Source organism: Oncorhynchus gorbuscha, unplaced genomic scaffold (genome assembly GCF_021184085.1).
Source record: "Oncorhynchus gorbuscha isolate QuinsamMale2020 ecotype Even-year unplaced genomic scaffold, OgorEven_v1.0 Un_scaffold_2009, whole genome shotgun sequence".
NCBI lineage: Eukaryota > Metazoa > Chordata > Actinopteri > Salmoniformes > Salmonidae > Oncorhynchus > Oncorhynchus gorbuscha.
The window spans coordinates 1-18590 of NW_025746626.1; the positions used below are offsets into that span (position 1 = coordinate 1).

General features: G+C 43.6%; 2 protein-coding genes and 1 long non-coding RNA gene across 5 annotated transcripts; 1 reads left to right on the forward strand and 2 right to left on the reverse strand.

Annotated features, from left to right (window-relative positions):
- The first annotated feature begins 2797 nt into the window (after window positions 1-2797).
- LOC124024801 lies at window positions 2798-8477 on the forward strand. Of its 2 annotated transcripts, XM_046338556.1 has the most exons (4): window positions 2798-3798; window positions 3987-4068; window positions 4229-4322; window positions 7718-8477. In XM_046338556.1, the coding sequence occupies exons 1-4, from the start codon at window positions 3310-3312 to the stop codon at window positions 7725-7727; spliced, it is 675 nt and encodes a 224-aa protein (XP_046194512.1). In that variant the 5' UTR covers window positions 2798-3309; the 3' UTR covers window positions 7728-8477. The 2 variants fall into 2 exon arrangements, with proteins under 2 accessions (XP_046194512.1, XP_046194511.1); XM_046338555.1 differs by lacking the exon at window positions 7718-8477 and having other exon boundaries at window positions 4229-4609.
- Window positions 8478-9701: 1224 nt separating this feature from the next.
- LOC124024802 lies at window positions 9702-11002 on the reverse strand. Its single transcript, XR_006837090.1, has 3 exons — window positions 10763-11002; window positions 10482-10560; window positions 9702-10241 (listed from the first exon to the last, which is right to left on the reverse strand). It is a non-coding gene; the product is annotated as an uncharacterized LOC124024802 (long non-coding RNA).
- Window positions 11003-11314: 312 nt separating this feature from the next.
- On the reverse strand, window positions 11315-16643 carry LOC124024807. Of its 2 annotated transcripts, none has more exons than XM_046338567.1 (7): window positions 14269-14555; window positions 13961-14065; window positions 13744-13810; window positions 13381-13534; window positions 13066-13102; window positions 12648-12958; window positions 11315-11517 (listed from the first exon to the last, which is right to left on the reverse strand). In XM_046338567.1, exons 1-7 carry the CDS (start codon window positions 14284-14286, stop codon window positions 11436-11438), a joined length of 774 nt encoding a protein of 257 aa, XP_046194523.1. In that variant the 5' UTR covers window positions 14287-14555; the 3' UTR covers window positions 11315-11435. The 2 variants fall into 2 exon arrangements, with proteins under 2 accessions (XP_046194523.1, XP_046194524.1); XM_046338568.1 differs by lacking the exon at window positions 14269-14555 and adding an exon at window positions 16609-16643 and having other exon boundaries at window positions 11317-11517.
- Window positions 16644-18590: the final 1947 nt, after the last annotated feature.

The window sequence follows — 18590 nt, forward strand, 5'->3', positions numbered from 1 at the left end:
AGGGAATGGTGTCATGGAATTGCTTGATTGACAAAATCATTACTCTGTTTGTTGGCCATAGCTCACATTCGAGCAGCTCTCCATGCTGTGTCTGAAGATTGTTAAAGTCGTGACCCAGACAGCCCTCCGCATTCTCCTACCAGCGCTAGCTCGTATCATGGGGGTGAACCTGAGGGTGGGGCAACCTCCCAGAATCCCAGTGCTCTCTGACAGGGTCTGAGGATTCCTTAGGCAGTCTGGATGAGAGAGAGAAAAGGCTGCTGATCAGTGAGATGACCTACTGGACTAAGGAGAGGAGGAGGAATGGCAGTGCAGGGTGCCGCCAAAAATCCACTCGCAGAACCTCATCACCATGCTGTTCGCCTAAGAGGTATGTTGACAGCAATATTTCAACTTAATAATTGCAAGACCTGACCCATACTTATCATAAATTATTAACTTGGAATTCACACCTTGTAGTTTTAAATTCTGGTCAGAAATGTTGCCACTGAGGGGTGGGTCCAGGTGAAAGTCATTTTAACTGGGTAAGCCATAAAGTCATCTATGAATAAATAGATCAGGTACATGCCTTTCAGAATGAATCATATTCTGATGTCGTACAAACATAAAATCAGGCAAAAAATCGTGTCAGTTGGCTTTAGGCTTCTAGAACTACGGTGGTATGAGACCATCATTGCTCTAATTTGGTTATCAGGCTCACTAATGGCCCAGATTAGATACCAGTTGGTCACATTTGCATGGCATAAGTGGTGATTGTGTGTTTATCTTCAAGGTCCCAGACCTCATTGCAGAGCTTGCCTGCAACTCAGAGAGGCTCCCCTCATGGAGGAGCCTCTGAAGGCTCTTTTGGGGTAACGGAAGAGAGCCTCCTGATATCCCTGGTTGAGGGTCACTCCAACCCCACCTCCTCCAGCTCCTCCGAGTTGAGGTGTGCTATCGTGGGGGAGGTGGTACACCAGCTTAACTCTGGCCTCTCAGTGGTCATTCAGGCCAGCTCGGGGAGTTTCCCCCCTATGGACAGTCAGGACATAGCAGCAGGCAAGGAGGTCATTCGGGTAGCCTCGGTGCAGATCCTGGCCGAGCTACAGAGCCAAACGTCTGAGCCAGAGTGGGTAGGGTTTATCGAGCCCCTCATGGACCCTGTGACCGATGATGTGCTGGATGCCATTGTCGGCACAATGGACAAAATGGCACAGGACTTCAACATCCTATTGGATCTGGCCAAGAAGATGACAATCTTGGGGTCAAAATGTCTGACCAATCTTCAATGTGACCTTGATGTTGAGTGTCCATCTGGGAAAGAAAGGACCACTCACTTTCTCAAAGAGACTGGATCCTCTACCAGTGTGGTGGCCAGAAAGATTCAGACCCTCTCTAGCTCCAACTTTCAGTCTAAAGCCCTGAAGGCGGTGAGCACCATCCTTACAAGGAAAGTCAGCAGCTCTTCTGGCATGGCTCCTTCCTCTAGGCCTTCTACTTCTAGTGCTGCTCCTAGCCTTACTGAAGCTTCCCTGAATACCAGCTGCACAGCCCTGACATCTGTAACCTCCACTGCCACAGTGATTGTTAAGGCATTTGTGGGAGGCATGGAGACGATAGCATCATTTGAAGGCACATGTGAAGCAGTTGATTGGCCAGTTCCTGTAAATGACCACAAAACAGGATCTTCACAGATGATAACCTTCTCTCTAGCCCGCACACTCTACGGCCGTATACGAGCAAAGCTGAGGGACCTTTTAACTCTATCCGCTCGAGAAGAAGGTGTGGCTAAGGATGCTTCTCTTCAGGAGTCTTCAGACACTATGGAAAAGGCAACTGTTTCAACTGTTGAGGTCCAGTTACCCAGCACCAAACTTAGTAGAGTTCCCAGTGAGAGCCAACCAATACCAGCTCTCTGTCTCTCCAATCTGGATACCAGTACTCAGAAGTTCTTAGCAGTGTTTTTTCCATCTACAAGTCAGAGTTATCAAAAGTGGAGAGTAAATCCTTGGCCGTTGTCAGTTCATCTGATGAGTCCCTAGAGGCTTGTTGGTTTGTTGATGGCGTCCTATCAAAGCTCGATGACTATACTATTTCCCAGTCACCCTCACCCAATGAAGACTTGAGTGTGAGTACTCAATATTCTCAACTGAGCTCAGAAGAGAGTGTCAGAATCACGGAGTCTTCTACTAGTCTGATTCAGAGCATTAAGAAGCTCTCTAGCAATGACTTCCAGACTCAGGCAGAAGAGGCAGTGAGTAAAGTGCTGATGAGATCCAGTCATTCCTTTATCACACAGATCAGCCATACTGGTCTTCAGAAAAGTCTGCAGGCTGGCTTATCATCTAGCTCACCATCAGAGATCCATGTCCTTTCAGAATCCATGTCCTCCATGTCCTCTGAGAATACAGCCTCTGGATTAGTGGAAACCTTTGTCAAAGGAATGGTGACTATTTTCCAGAAAAATGAGTCCACTGACACTGTGCTACTGGAAAGAAGTGGGAGAGTTTCACAGTGCTCCCACAGGGGCTCCCAACTGGATGATACTGAATTGAGTGTTAAAATATCAGAGGAGAAGCTTTGGTCAACAGCTAAGACCATCTGCGTCAGTATGAAGAACACACTTAAGGATTTCTTCACAGGGCTGAAGCCACCCGGATCGAAAGGACAGAAAATGCTTCTTCCAAAGAGACCCTTGGGGAAATCCTGGTTGCTATCCAGAATGAAATCTCAAACTTAGGGCGAATGAAGGATTCCAGGGAGCTCCTTCAGATCAATGATATGGTAGGAACTATACTGAAGGAGGTTGAGAAAAAGTGAGGATGACAGTGAACAAGTCTGCCAAGACATCCCTAGAACCTGTTCATCTTTGTCCACTTCTTTAAATGGTCGTAGTTCCTTGTCCAGCTCTTCAAAGAGTCCTAGGTCAGAGTGTGAGTTAGAGATCAACCTCCCTGGCACTCCCATCCCTGACGAAGTGCCTTTTGATCTGACCTGCCCCATCGTCAGGAGCTCCTGCATCGACACCAGGGTCTCTAAAATGCCAGAGATTTCTTCAAGTGACCTAAAGACAAAGATGATGGCACACACAGATGAACCCCTGCATCGTAACAGTCCAATGACTGACCGCAGTCGACCGCCGAGTGCTAAAGCCTCTTTCGATCCTCCACTCCGTCTTTCACCAACAAGGGAACCTCTTTGGTACCAAAGGGAGATGGGATTGACATTGAAGAGAAGGAGGTGTGCATCCCCAGCAGCTCTGGCCATCTGAGGGAGCTCTTAATCACCCCGGACATCAGCAGTGCCACTGCATTCCCACTGCAGTACTTGATGGACTCCAGCAAAGATGATGGCATCTGTTTTGTCACCATACTGTTGATAAGGTTGCTATCGGAGATCAGACCCTCAGCCCTAGATGGACCCTCCCAACAGGCAGCAGATCTGACAGAAACATGTCAGCAACTCATCAGACAAGTCCTGTCTGAGTTCTGTGCTGCATCCAGATTCTCCAGGACAAAGGCATATTCCCAGAACCTGAACATCCAAAGGGTGTTCAGAGGTGTACATAAAAACCTCATGGAGGAGTTTGGCTCTTATAACATCCTGCAAGCAGCTCTTTCCTCCCAGGACCCTGCATTTGACAGAGTCCTGGTAAAGTCCTTGACCCAGCAGCTGGTACAGGGATGCAAGGAGGCGTCAAGACCAGCTTCTGCTGCAACAAACCCATCAGACCAGGCTGAGACAGAGAGGGGGGCTGAGCAGAAAGCAAGAAGGAGCTTCCTTTGCTTTTCAATGACCAAACTCAGGATCAACTTCAAGGTATAGCAGGAGTTAGCATTTGTTTTTGGTTCCAGTTAGGTGCTGATGTTATTGATGTTATTGATATGATAAGACAAATACATGAGAAATGTTTTATTCATCACTAAATTGTTGCCTTGGATTCAGAAGTGTTCCATTTATTTATTTATTTATTCTCTGTACCATTTTCTTTACCTTTCTTATGTTAGCGTTCCAAGAGAGGAAACAAAAAGGACTGCCATTCAGTCCAGGAACAGACTGAGATTCCCTCTACTGATGGACATTGCATAGGTAAGGATGTTTTAGAGCTCTGCTAAAGCTTGTAGTTTTGTTTAGGTGTGTGTTAGAAACATAGGTATGCCTACCAAACTCATAGCACTGTTATTTTTCAACGTTACTATACTGCATCTCTCTCTCTCTCTTACCCCATCCATTTCTCTTGTGTTTCTAGCTCCCGTTGGAGAGGTTTCTCCCTCCATATCTCAGCCTGTCAAAAAACGATCCTTGATTGTCAGGGTCTTTTCAGCAATGATGAAGCCATTCAGGTGCTACACCAAGAAGAACCTGTAACCTCTTACGCTGCAGTTAGAACTACTTTTGTAACAGCAAGACTTTTGACAAGAGGCATTTCTGCATGTCTACCCTTTCAAAGTCTATTTGATCAAATAAATGCCATGATTTTACAAGAATTTCAAGTGTTTTGGAAGATTAGTAAAACTGAAGCAGCTTTTCTCAGAGAAATGCACTAGTTCCCCCTTGGTTACACATTTATTGTGCAGTTTTTGAGTTGGCAGGACTTGGGGCAGCAGGTAGCCTTGTGGTTAGAGCGTTGGGCAGAAAGGTTGCTAGGTCAGATCCCTGAGCTAACCATGTAAAAAAATATGACGTTCTGCTCCTGAACAAGGTAGTTAACCCACTGTTCCTAAGCTGTGATTGTAAATAAGAATTTGTTCTGAACTGACTTGTCTAGGAAAATAAATAAAATAACCACAGCTTGACTCTAATACAATAGTTGCTGCATAGACTGTCAGATAACCAGATGTTGTCTATTAATTTAGTTCGATTGGTAAGAGCTTATTAGCAGCAAGGGGAAAACACATAGAGGAGAATTAGCTATCTGCAGCTAGATGTTTTCTATATATTTTCTATATGTTGAAAATATAACGTCAACAGTTGACAGTGTATGTCAGAGCAAAAACCAAGCCATGAGGTCGAAGGAATTGTCCATAGAGCTCAGAGACATGATTGTGTCAAGACACAGATCTGGTGAATGGTACCAAAACGTTTCTGCAATATTGAAGGTCCCCAAGGACACAGTGGCCTCCATCATTCTTAAACGGAAGAGTTTGGAAACACCAAGACTCTTCCTAGAGCTGGCCGCCAGGCCAAACTGAGCAATCGGGGAGAAGTGCTTTGGTCAATTCAAAATAGCTCTACTCTGAGAACTACTTTTAATCACAGAGTGGAAAACCTAGAACCATACTGTGTTGATCACAATTATGGATGTATTCTGGAATAAGACAAACCTATACATAGAGTTGGAGTCTGAGTGTGTGTACACACAGCCACCTCTTTAACCACTCTTCAAAATATTTGGCAGCCTTTGAGATGGAGAATAAGTGACAGAACAAGAGTATAATAAAAAGCATGACTTCTCTCCCACTCCTGCTCACAGCAGCAGTGCAGTGGAGTAGCTTCAACAGCCATAGGCCCAAGGATTTCATCACATTCCATGATGCAATGCAGAATACGGCTTCACACAGAACAATCACCAAACCCATAAGATAACACTTCGCACAGCACAGCCAAACATCATGTATCACATGAAGAGAAATGTGTGTACTCCGGACGAGATGCCTTCAATCTACGCTCTCTCTCTCCCTATCCCCCACCTCTCCCTCTCTCTCTCTCTCACTCACTCTTTCTCTCTCTTGCAATGCATGCTGGGAGTTTGAGTGTTTGGTGTGGAGGGCTCTATCCTAACTAACTCTATGGTGGGGGGTTAATGCAATATTATTTTAGCGGTATCCACAGTTTTTTCAAAGTTAGGGTGGAAGAGGACAGAGTAACTCTCCTGGGGTTTGGAAGGTGTGGTGTTTTTATTCTTTGTCCCCAACTCTCTAGGCGACCAGTTTTGATAGCCTTTAGCCGCACCCTCATACTTCTCCTCCTTTGTTCTGCGGGTGATGTGGAGGTAAACCCCGGCCCTCATGTCCCCAGGCACCCTCATTTGTTGACTTCTGTGATCGAAAAAGCATTAGTTTCATGCATGTCAACATCAGAAGCCTCCTCCCTAAGTTTGTTTTACTCACTGCTTTAGCACACTCTGCCAACCCTGATGTCCTTGCCGTGTCTAAATCCTGGCTTAGGAAGGCCACCAATAATTCTGAGATTTCCATACCCAACTATAACATTTTCCGTCAAGATAGAACTGCCAAAGGGGAGGGAGTTAGCCTGCAAAGTAATGTCATACTTTCCAGGTCCATACCCAAACAGTTCAAACTACTAATTTTAAAATTACTCTCTCCAGAAATAAGTCTCTCACTGTTGCCGCCTGCTACCGATCCCCCTCAGCTCCCAGCTGTGCCATAGACACCATTTGTGAATTGATCGCCCCCCCATCTAGCTTCAGAGTTTGTTCTGTTAGGTGACCTAAACTGGGATATGCTTAACACCCCGGCAGTCCTACAATCTAAGCTAGATGCCCTCAATCTCACACAAATCATCAAGGAACCCACCAGGTACAACCCTACATCTTTAAACAAGGGCACCCTTATAGACGTTATCCTGACCAACTGGCCCTCCAAATACACCTCCGCTGTCTTCAATCAGGATCTCAGCGATCACTGCCTCATTGCCTGTATCCGCTACGGGTCCTCAGTCAAACGACCACCCCTCATCACTGTCAAACGCTACCTAAAACACTTATGCGAGCAGGCCTTTCTAATCAACCTGGCCCGGGTATCCTGGAAGGATATTGATCTCATCCCGTCAGTTGAGGATGCCTGGTCATTCTTTAAAAGTAACTTCCTCACCATCTTAGATAAGCATGCTCCGTTAAAAAATGCAGAACTAAGAACAGATATAGCCCTTGGTTCACTCCAGACCTGACTGCCTCGACCAGCACAAAAACATCATGTGGCGGACTGCAATAGCATTGAATAGTCCCGCGATATGCAACTGTTCAGGGAAGTCAGGAACCAATACACGCAGTCAGTCAGGAAAGCAAAGGCCAGCTTTTTCAAGCAGAAATTTGCATCCTGTAGCTCAAACTCTAAAAAGTTCTGGGACACTGTAAAGTCCATGGAGAACAAGAGCATCTCCTCCCAGCTGCCCACTGCACTGAGGCTTGGTAACACGGTCACCACCGATAAATCCATGATAATCGAAAACTTCAACAAGAATTTCTCAACACCACTAACATTGAGTGGCTGCTGCCAACACACTGACTCAACTCCAACCACTTTAATAATGGGAATTGATGGGAAATGATGTAAAATATATCACTAGCCACTTTAAACAATGCTACCTAATATAATGTTTACATACCCTACATTATTCATCTCATATGTATATGTATATACTGTACTCATCTACTGCATCTTTATGTAATACATGTATCACTAGCCACTTTAACTATGCCACTTTTTTACATACTCATCTCATATGTATATACTGCACTCAATACCATCTACTGTATCTTGCCTATGCCGCTCTGTACCATCACTCACTCATATATCTTTATGTACATATTCTTATCCCCTTACACTTGTGTCTATAAGGTAGTAGTTTTGGAATTGTTAGCTAGATTACTTGTTGGTTATTACTGCATTGTCGGAACTAGAAGCACAAGCATTTCGCTACACTCGCATTAACATATGCTAACCATGTGTATGTGACAAATACAATTTGATTTGATTTGATTTGACTACATCCCCAGGTCCAGATGATTCCAGCAGGCACAGCCACAGCCCAGGTGGTTCCGCAGAAGTTCCTCCAGCAGCAGGTGGTGACTGCAGCTGCCTCGCCTCAGATACAGACCCCCAGTTTCCGCTGCAGCAAAGTCCCCAGTACAGCAGCAGCCAGCCAAGGGCCAGGCTCACAGAGGGGCCATGAGGGGTAAGACCCAGGCGAAGCCCAGCGGGGGCAGCAGCTTGGTGCCCACAGGACTAGTTAGAGCTCCCAGACTACATCTCAGTAGTACAGATGCAATGCATTGCCTACCAGAACGATAAAGGTGGGGCGACTTCCGTCCTCATGTTAATTGTCATTGTGAAAGTTATTCACAGACATCAAAGCCCTGAGTCATTAGTGAATGCATTTTTACCTGTGGAAACACATTCACATAACTCTTTTCAATGTATCAATTTAACATTGACAGAAGTGTCCCTAAAAGTTATCTCCTTAATTGTTTGCATAAGAGGGAGCTTGACTCTTAAATGTAACATTTAGTTTTTTTTTGTAACCTTCAGATATTTAATGGATAATAATGCATTTTCCTTTCAGTCTATTATGTTTATGTAACAAATACACTGTAAACATGTACTTTAGTATATTGTGTTTTCTCATAAATATGATGTTGCAGAAAAAAAACTGTAAATAACAATGAATAAGGAAAACATTTGTACTTGTAAAGTAGTTGTGTTATCAATGGATTTTTTCAGTCTATTTGTAATAAAGTGTTTTGTTTTTATACACAATATCAGGTCTGACCTAAGTAGTGATAATCATATCTTTACGTTGTAAGTTTGAGCTATGTAGTCTGAAGAAAGCTTGTGATTGTGTCTCTGGCACCCGGATAAGCATGCATCCTACGTTATCTCCCAGGAAAGGCAGTATTACCACTGCACTGGATAACCTAGCTATCTATAGTGGCAACCAGCTAATATTTTCATTACATAAAGTGCATTCGGAAAGTATTCAGACCCCTTGACTTTTTCCACATATTTACGTTACAGACTTATTCTAAAATTGATTCAATCGTCCCCCCCGTCCCCCTACAGATAATAACCCATAATAAGAAAGCAAAAACAGGTTTTTGATTAAAAAAAATAAAAAACAATGTACTAAAAATAAAATACTGATATGATATTTACAAATATTCAGACCCTTTACTCAGTACTTTGTTGAAGCACCTTTGGCAGCGATTACAGCTTAGAGTCTTCTTGGGTATGACGCTACAAGCTTGGTACACCTGTATTTGGGGAGTTTCTCCCATTTTTCTCTGCAGATCCTCTCAAGTTCTGTCAGATTGGATGGGGAGCGTCGCTGCAGTTTTTTCAGGTCTCCAGAGATGTTGATCGGTCCGGGCTCTGGCTGGGCCATTCATGGACATTCAGAGACTTGTCCCGAATCCAGTCCTGCATTGTCTTGGCTGTGTGCTTAGGGTCGTTGTCCTGTTGGAAGGTGAACCTCTGGAGCAGGTTTTCATCAACGATCTCTGTACTTTGCTCCGTTCATCTTTCCCAGGATCCTGATTCAGGCCAAATAGTTCAATCTCGGTATCATCAGATCAGAGAATATTGTTTTCCATACCCTTCCCCCAGGTCTGTGTTTCTTTCCAAATCATGTCCAATCAATTGAATTTACCACAGGACTCCAAACAAGTTGTAGAAACATCTCAAGGATGATCAATGGAAACAGGATGCACCAGAGCTCAATTTCGAGTCTCATAGCAAAGGGTCTCAATAATTATTTAAATAAGGTAATTCTGTTTTTATTCTTAATAAATTTGCTAAAATGTTCTACACTTTTCGCTTTGTCATGAGGTGTTTTGTGTAGCTTAATGAGAGGAAAACGTAACAATGTGGAAAAAGTCAAGTGGTCTGAATACTTTCCGGATGCACTGTAAGTTGACTTTTTATAACACATTTCCTGTGATATAACCGTTGGGAAATAATGGGTACTACTACCGTATAATAGGTTAAATCAAAAGATGGAATATGCTGCAATTGATAAAAGCCTTTCTCAGTGTTTTAGTTATGAGGGAGAAATGTTTCCCCCTGCTGGCTGCTGACAGTGGCAGATATATCAGAAGAGAAAACATTTATTTGGGCAGGAGGGCAGAGATTCAGGCCTAAAGCCACTCAGAAGATCCTAGATCACTGGATCAGAGGGCATGTCACACAGTGTCAGAAGAGTCAGACTGTGTAGAAGGGCTATACACACCACTATAGTTAATGTTGCTATCACTGCTAACATTTAAAAGACCAGTATTGTAATCTGGTCTGTTAACAGGAGCACATAACAAGACAAAGGCCAATTTAATGCAATGAATGACGTTTAATAAATTGTCTTGAGTTACTTGGTCTTTAAGGACTGTTTGAAGGGCTTGAACAGGCCTTTGGAGATGGCAGAAAACATCCTGACGAGAAGTGGACGTTTGTGAGGCGTCTCCTGTTGGGAGCTGGCGGGGAGATCCTTTGGCAGTGCAGACATGGCAGCATGTGGCACTATGCTGGGCACTACAGAAGAGAGAAGAGTTGACATGCACTTTAATTTAGAAATGATGTAATGTATGTTACAACTCAACATAACTGACACTGATAAATGAGAACCAACAGCTTGAGTTTTGGAGAATATAATTACTTTTACATAAGAGATGACTACTGATTGCGTATATAACCTTTGTAAGGTTATTTTGAAATGACATTTCTTTGTACACCAATATCTCAAACAGACAATGTCCTGTTGTGTGAACTTACGCATGCCATCTTCAGCAGTGGTCTGTACTTGTTCTGATTCAGAGCAGTGGGAATCCTTCTCGTTCCCCTTCTTGAATAGCTAAGTATTTAAAGAGAAAAACATGTTTAAAGAAATGTCACAGCTGAACAACCTCATGATGATAGCAATCACACCTACCACACCAGCACAACATTTATGATTGGTTTTGGAATGAATGGATGGTTTTATATTTTTTACACTGAATAGCATTGTTTACTCACATTATCTCCCACAACTGTTCATTTAAATACGTTTGCTGTACCTTTAAGTTGCCTGTCAGCCTGACCAGCCTTTGTAGAAAAGATAATTTCCCCCTGCTAGCCCTCACATCCTCAGCCAGTGGAAGAGCCTAAGGCCCGGTGGTTTTGACTGATGTTCTTGAGGCTGCCCTCAATGCCTCATTACATCTGTGGAGAAGCGCTTCACTCAAAGACTTGACAAGAATCCTATCAAATGAAGAGTCCTGAGTCGACACGGCCTGTTGGAGGATGTTCTCAGAGCCAAACTCCCCCAACAGATTTTTATAGACAACTCTGTAGACTTTATGAATCCTCAAGTTCTCTGGATAGGCTTGTGTCTCAGAGCAGCCTGACCATGCACAGAAGACTTCCATAACTTTGGGGATCAGGTCTTGTTACTTGCGTGTGATGTCAACTGAGTAATCTTCTTTTGGGATTTGGATTGGAAGATTGGGTTAGGGTTAGGGTTAGACCCTAACAATCAAGGATCGTTTTTTGACAGGCTGAGATATGGAGGGAGAAACCTCTCCAACAGGAGCTAGGAACACAAGAGAAATGGATGGGGTAAGAGAGAGAGAGATGCAGTATAGTAACGTTGAAAAATAACAGTGCTATGAGTTTGGTAGGCATACCTATGTTTCTAACACACACCTAAACAAAACTACAAGCTTTAGCAGAGCTCTAAAACATCCTTACCTATGCAATGTCCATCAGTAGAGGGAATCTCAGTCTGTTCCTGGACTGAATGGCAGTCCTTTTTGTTTCCTCTCTTGTAACGCTAACAGAAGAAAGGTAAAGATAATGGTACAGAGAATAAATAAATAAATAAATGGAACACTTCTGAATCCAAGGCAACAATTTAGTGATTAATAAAACATATTTATCTCATGTATTTGTCTTATCATATCAATAACATCAATAACATCAGCACCTAACTGGATCCAAAAACAAATGCTAACTCCCTGCTATACCTTGAAGTTGATCCTGAGTTTGGTCATTGAAAAGCAAAGGAAGCTCCTTCTTGCTTTCTGCTCAGCCCCCCTCTCTGTCTCAGCCTGGTCTGATGGGTTTGTTGCAGCAGAAGCTGGTCTTGACGCCTCCTTGCATCCCTGTACCAGCTGCTGGGTCAAGGACTTTACCAGGACTCTGTCAAATGCAGGGTCCTGGGAGGAAAGAGCTGCTTGCAGGGTGTTATAAGAGCCAAACTCCTCCATGAGGTTTTTAAACCTCTGAACCTTGCCTGCTGCTATGTCCTGACTGTCCATAGGGGGAAACTCCCCGAGCTGGCCTGAATGACCACTGAGAGGCCAGAGTTAAGCTGGTGTACCACCTCCCCACGATAGCACACCTCAACTCGGAGGAGCTGGAGGAGGTGGGGTTGGAGTGACCCTCAACCAGGGATATCAGGAGGCTCTCTTCCGTTACCCCAAAAAGAGCCTTCAGAGGCTCCTCCATGAGGGCCTCTCTCTAGTTGCAGGCAAGCTCTGCAATGAGGTCTGGGACCTTGAAGATAAACACACAATCACCACTTATGCCATGCAAATGTGACCAACTGGTATCTAATCTGGGCCATTAGTGAGCCTGATAACCAAATTAGAGCAATGATGGTCTCATACCACCGTAGTTCTAGAAGCCTAAAGCCAACTGACACGATTTTTTGCCTGATTTTTATGTTTGTACGACATCAGAATATGATTCATTCTGAAAGGCATGTACCTGATCTATTTATTCATAGATGACTTTATGGCTTACCCAGTTGAAAATGACTTTCACCTGGACCCACCCCCTCAGTGGCAACATTTCTGACCAGAATTTAAAACTACAAGGTGTGAATTCCAAGTTAATAATTTATGATAAGTATGGGTCAGGTCTTGCAATTATTAAGTTGAAATATTGCTGTGAACATACCTCTTAGGCGAACAGCATGGTGATGAGGTTCTGCGAGTGGATTTTTGGCGGCACCCTGCACTGCCATTCCTCCTCCTCTCCTTAGTCCAGTAGGTCATCTCACTGATCAGCAGCCTTTTCTCTCTCTCATCCAGACTGCCTAAGGAATCCTCAGACCCTGTCAGAGAGCACTGGGATTCTGGGGAGGTTGCCCCACTCCTCAGGTTCACCCCCATGATACGAGCTAGCGCTGGTAGGAGAATGCGGAGGGCTGTCTGGGTCACGACTTTAACAATCTTCAGACACAGCATGGAGAGCTGCTCGAATGTGAGCTATGGCCAACAAACAGAGTAATGATTTTGTCAATCAAGCAATTCCATGACACCATTCCCTATATAGCACACAACTTTTGACCAGAACCTTATGTGGAGAGACTTACGTTATTTTTCATGCCATGCTGAATCACTCTCCATTGGCTAGAGAAAAGAAAAGAAAGGAAACATATTTTACCTGCACACTGATGTTGAGTTAGTGGAGTCACTAGATAGCCATGTCAGGTAAAATAAAAGTGTATTTAATTAAGCTATTAGCAAGTACATGAGACATTTTGTTCTTGATTTACAGGAAGAGTTAGGGGTGTGGTTACAGTGATGTTAGGTGTAGTGTCTAAAATCCCATTTGTGGTTAGAAGGTGCACTATGATTATAAATTCAGAGTTGTTTTATGTCAGGTTGGAAAAAGACATGGGACTTGCTCATCAGTTAGACTCCTCAGGAAGGAGAGGAGGATTGGGGCACAGCATGTCTCAATCTTGAGAGAAGGCATTAGAGTCCTCTGAGCCTCCTTCTCCAGCTGCTCAATGATAGATCCCCTTTCCTGGAAACCACACCCGGGTGTCTGAGAAGACTCTGGGAAACCGAAAAAAGAGAAATCTAAAGTTGAATCTGAACTTGAATAATTTCCTTCACCTTTAGTGATTTGATTGAACTGGACAGGTAAAAGCACATCTCTCTGCGGGCCTCCACTATATTGCTTTCACCTATATAGATACTATTTTCTCAGATTAGTGCTGATGAATTTGAACACAACCTGCACCCAACATGAAGTAATTTCAGACCTGCACCAATGCTGCTGTCCTCCTCCACGGAAGTCTTCTTGGCACGGCCACTGGACTTACGTTTAGCCTACATGACAACAGATTATAGGTCTCAGCAGATCTAAGGTCAGTGCGGTGTCTCCTCCTAATGCTTTAAGGCTAGGATTTAGCGATAGCAAACTAATCCTAGATCTGTGCCTAAGTAGGCAGAACATGTGTAAAGGACAACATTTCTTACCTTGCCTCCTGTCCTGTTCTTGTTGGTCTCATGTGTCTCTGTTTCATCCTTCATGTTCTCCACGACTTTATTTTGGTCATCCGGGGGATCCTCCCATTTCACGCTCTGGTGGATAAATGAGAGGTCAACATCAGTCCTAGGTTGTGACTTTATGAAACAACTTGTTCGCTCCTATTTTAAACAAAACGGCAATAGTGGTCAGATTTCAGTCCATGGATTAAACCAGTGAGACCTATTGCTGTGTTAGTGACCTACTATATTGTTAGTAATTTCTCCTCTAAACTCAAAATAGGCTAAATGAACCATACCTTGCTGTCATCTGACATGATGTGTAGCTTATTGTTGTAGGCTGTTTAGAGGAAATACTAAAAGCTCCTTTGAAAAAACGTCAGTGAACCATCGGCAGACAACTGAAGTGAATATGAACGTCCTTGAATTATGCCAAAGCATTGTTGAATACTCGATTCCGATTGGCTGAAGCCAGAGCATTCTTCAAAGATGTCATACACACATGATGTCACAATTAGGCCTAAGTCTAATGTCTATATGAATTGTCAATGTCTTTAGAAAACAAATCAAAGCTTGTCAAAGTTCTGCCAAACAAAAATATGTCTAAGTGCACGTTTTTGCGTTTAATTTATGGTTTATCATGCATCGTCATTCATCACCATGCACAAAAACGTAACTCGCTGCCATCCATTAGCTATAATTCTGAGGTTGCAAAGCTGCAAAACTAGGATGTGCAATAAATTATAACCACTTGCAAAATTATTTCAAATCAAAGACGTTCAAGGATGCTTGAACTATTTCAGCACTGTGGAGCTGTCCGCTGCATAGAGCTGACACGTTTCTTGGCGTCAGGGGAACGTGCCATGGCGCTGAAATGTTTCTCGAGTCTGTGCAGCACCTGAGACCGCGGCATGGTGCTGAAATGGAGCAGGGCTCAGTTCAATGGATATCTCATGCCGATTTTCCTGCTAGCCTATTTATAACGATATTATAATCACATTATTTTCATCCATCCGTCAACACAAATGGCATGTCAACGTTTCCCAAATAATAATGCAATGAAGCCAAGCCGAGATGAATGGTTCTTCATCCAGAGGACGAAGCACCACTGTATCATCTAAAACCTTCAGAAAGATCCCTTAAAACTGTAGAATAAATTCTCCACGGCTGTTATGGTAGCTAGGTTAATCTGGCGAGTCATGGACAAATCCAACACATAGCGTTTCACTGAGTCCTGCTTAGAGGTGACTGACCGTCATGTTGCTAGTTGTAATGACGCGTTTAAAACAAGAATACATTTACATTACATTTAAGTCATTTAGCAGACGCTCTTATCCAGAGCGACTTACAAATTGGTGCATTCACCTTATGACATCCAGTGGGACAGTCACTTAACAATAGTGCATCTAAAACTTAGGGGGGTGGGGTGAGAGGGATTACTTAACCTATCCTAGGTATTCCTTAAAGAGGTGGGGTTTCAGGTGTCTCCGGAAGGTGGTGATTGACTCCGCTGTCCTGGCGTCGTGAGGGAGTTTGTTCCACCATTGGGGGAGTTATTTGTAATTGCTCTGGGAGCTAATTATTGCAGAGCCCAGCTACACATCCTGCTGGCTGGGCTCATTATGGACAGCCAATGAGCAGTTCAGGTGAAAAAGTCTGCCAGATCTGATCCCTATAACATACATGATACTAGGATCCTGAAGCTACCTGCCGGCCTGCACAATCCTCCATGGCACGAATGCTACACGCGCAATATGTTATGCTAACATCCCACAACAATTCCCCAATTGGAATTACTTGCCTAAACTTCCAATCATATTTATTTTCTAATATCAACCATAGTTTCGGCACTTAAGGCAGACTTGCTATTAGAACAACATGGAATTAGGACAACTGTAAAGCTCGTTAAACGTAGGCTAAAATGAACCTTTCCTGGCTGTCGTCAGCCATTATGTGTAGCCCGTTAATTAAGGCTCTGCGCCTCTGATACTGCAGCTGTTCTGATAGGCTCCTGTAGCTTTTCTGTAACTGTTAAACTCGTCTAATCGTATCCGTTGAAAACCCGTCAGTAAACCGTCCTCAAACACAATGAACTGATGTCAATATGGACATTAACCTTCACATAAAGATATCAAATACATGACGTCAGATATGCTTAGAGGTATTGTTGACTTGATCAGAATACATATCATAGTGTCACAGTACGTGCTGTTGACAGCCTACCCCGAAATCAAACAGGAACATGGATTTTGTGAAATCTGTTGTGAATGTATAGAAATGTTTTTACAATTGTATAACTCCCTTCATTTTACTGGACCCCATGAAGAGTAGCTGCTGCAGCTAAAGGGGATCCATAATAAATACAAATACAAACCCAAATGCACCATGATAACACATGTATCAACTTGTTTTGACATATCACATGGGATATGACAGTTCCTGATTCTGTGATACTGTAAATCAACAGACCTTGAGAGGAGATTAAACATCATCTGTTGATCTATTTCACAGGTTTCTGGTGGTTTCTAAGCATTCTACATGTGTTGGGGAAGGAGGGTGGGATCTCTCCAGAGCATCTAATTACATCAATCATGTCTTGCCATGCATGTTTTTTTATTTGTTTTATTTTTTTATTTCACCTTTATTTAACCAGGTAGGCTAGTTGAGAACAAGTTCTCATTTGCAACTGCGACCTGGCCAAGATAAAGCATAGCAGTGTGAACAGACAACACAGAGTTACACATGGAGTAAACAATTAACAAGTCTGTCAGGATTTGGCCAGGGTTGTTCCGGTTTTTGGTCACTAGATGCCCCCATTGTGCCTTTTGACCTTTTGTTTTCCCTTGATCCCCATTATTATTTGCACCTGTGCCTCGTTTCCCCTGATTGTATTTAAACCCTTTGTTTTCCTCTGTTCTTTGCTCTGTGTTTGTATGTTAGCACCCAGCCCTACTACTCTGAGAACTCTTGTTGATCCCGGTGGACTCTCTTGTGGAATTCTGTTTTTTGTTCTTGTTTGTTTGTTTTTTGAGTATCTTTTGAGGCTTTTTGTGCTTTACCTTCCACCTTGTGGATTTACCTTTTTGTCTTGGAGGATTACCTTTGTTCTTGTAGGATTCATTTTGAGGTTGTGGAGTTACATGTTTTCCTGAAGAACTTCACTTTTACTTCATTAAATAGGGGGGTCTCAAGTACTCCTGTGTCTGCCTCATCTTCTGGGTTCTGCCACTATTCGTGGCTCAGTTGGTTAAGTGACTGTTTCTCACTCCGGAGACCTGGGTTCGTAACCGGGTCCTGAAAAGTCAATAACACAGTAGAAAAATAGGGAGTCTATATTCAATGTGTGCAAAAGGCATGAGGAGGTAGGCGAATAATTACAATATTGCAGATTAACACTGGAGTGATAAATGATCAGATGATCATGTACAGGTAGAGATATTGGTGTGCAAAAGAGCAGAAAAGTAAATAAATAAAAACTGTGGGGATGAGGTAGGTGAAAATGGGTGGGCTATTTACCAATAGACTATGTACAGCTGCAGCGATCGGTTAGCTGCTCAGATAGCTGATGTTTGAAGTTGGTGAGGGAGATAAAAGTCTCCAACTTCAGCGATTTTTGCAATTTGTTCCAGTCACAGGCAGCAGAGTACTGGAACGAAAGGCAGCCGAATGAGGTGTTGGCTTTAGGGATGATCAGTGAGATACACCTGCTGGAGCGCGTGCTGCGGATGGGTGTTGCCATCGTGACCAGTGAACTGAGATAAGGCAGAGCTTTACCTAGCATGGCCTTGTAGATGACCTGGAGCCAGTGGGTCTGGCGACAAATATGTAGCGAGGGCCAGCCGACTAGAGCATACAAGTCAGTGGTGGGTAGTATAAGGTGCTTTAGTGACAAAACGGATGGCACTGTGATAAACTGCATCCAGTTTGCTGAGTAGAGTGTTGGAAGCAATTTTGTAGATGACATCGCCGAAGTCGAGGATCGGTAGGATAGTCAGTTTTACTAGGGTAAGTTTGGCAGCGTGAGTGAAGGAGGCTTTGTTGCGGAATAGAAAGCCGACTCTTGATTTGATTTTCGATTGGAGATGTTTTATATGAGTCTGGAAGGAGAGTTTGCAGTCTAGCCAGACACCTAGGTACTTATAGGTGTCCACATATTCAAGGTCGGAACCATCCAGGGTGGTGATGCTGGTCAGGCATGCGGGTGCAGGCAGCGAACGGTTGAAAAGCATGCATTTGGTTTTACTAGCGTTTAAGAGCAGTTGGAGGCCACGGAAGGAGTGTTGTATGGCATTGAAGCTCGTTTGGAGGTTAGATAGCACAGTGTCCAATGACGGGCCGAAAGTATATAGAATGGTGTCGTCTGCGTAGAGGTGGATCAGGGAATCGCCCGCAGCAAGAGCAACATCATTGATATATACAGAGAAAAGAGTCGGCCCGAGAATTGAACCCTGTGGCACCCCCATAGAGACTGCCAGAGGACCGGACAGCATGCCCTCCGATTTGACACACTGAACTCTATCTGCAAAGTAATTGGTGAACCAGGCAAGGCAGTCATCCGAAAAACCGAGGCTACTGAGTCTGCCGATAAGAATATGGTGATTGACAGAGTCGAAAGCCTTGG

Excerpts from the sequence above, each read along its gene's own strand:
- LOC124024801 (XM_046338555.1), top strand. The coding sequence starts at position 3,310 with ATGGACTCCAGCAAAGATGATGGCATCTGTTTTGTCACCATACTGTTG. Across the intron at positions 3,799-3,986 it reads AACTCAGGATCAACTTCAAG|CGTTCCAAGAGAGGAAACAA; the intron begins GTATAGCAGGAG and ends TTCTTATGTTAG. Across the intron at positions 4,069-4,228 it reads TACTGATGGACATTGCATAG|CTCCCGTTGGAGAGGTTTCT; the intron begins GTAAGGATGTTT and ends TTGTGTTTCTAG.
- LOC124024807 (XM_046338567.1), bottom strand. Across the intron at positions 13,811-13,960 it reads AGAACAGGACAGGAGGCAAG|GCTAAACGTAAGTCCAGTGG; the intron begins GTAAGAAATGTT and ends GTTGTCATGTAG. Across the intron at positions 13,103-13,380 it reads CTGAGGAGTCTAACTGATGA|CCAATGGAGAGTGATTCAGC; the intron begins GCAAGTCCCATG and ends TCTTTTCTCTAG.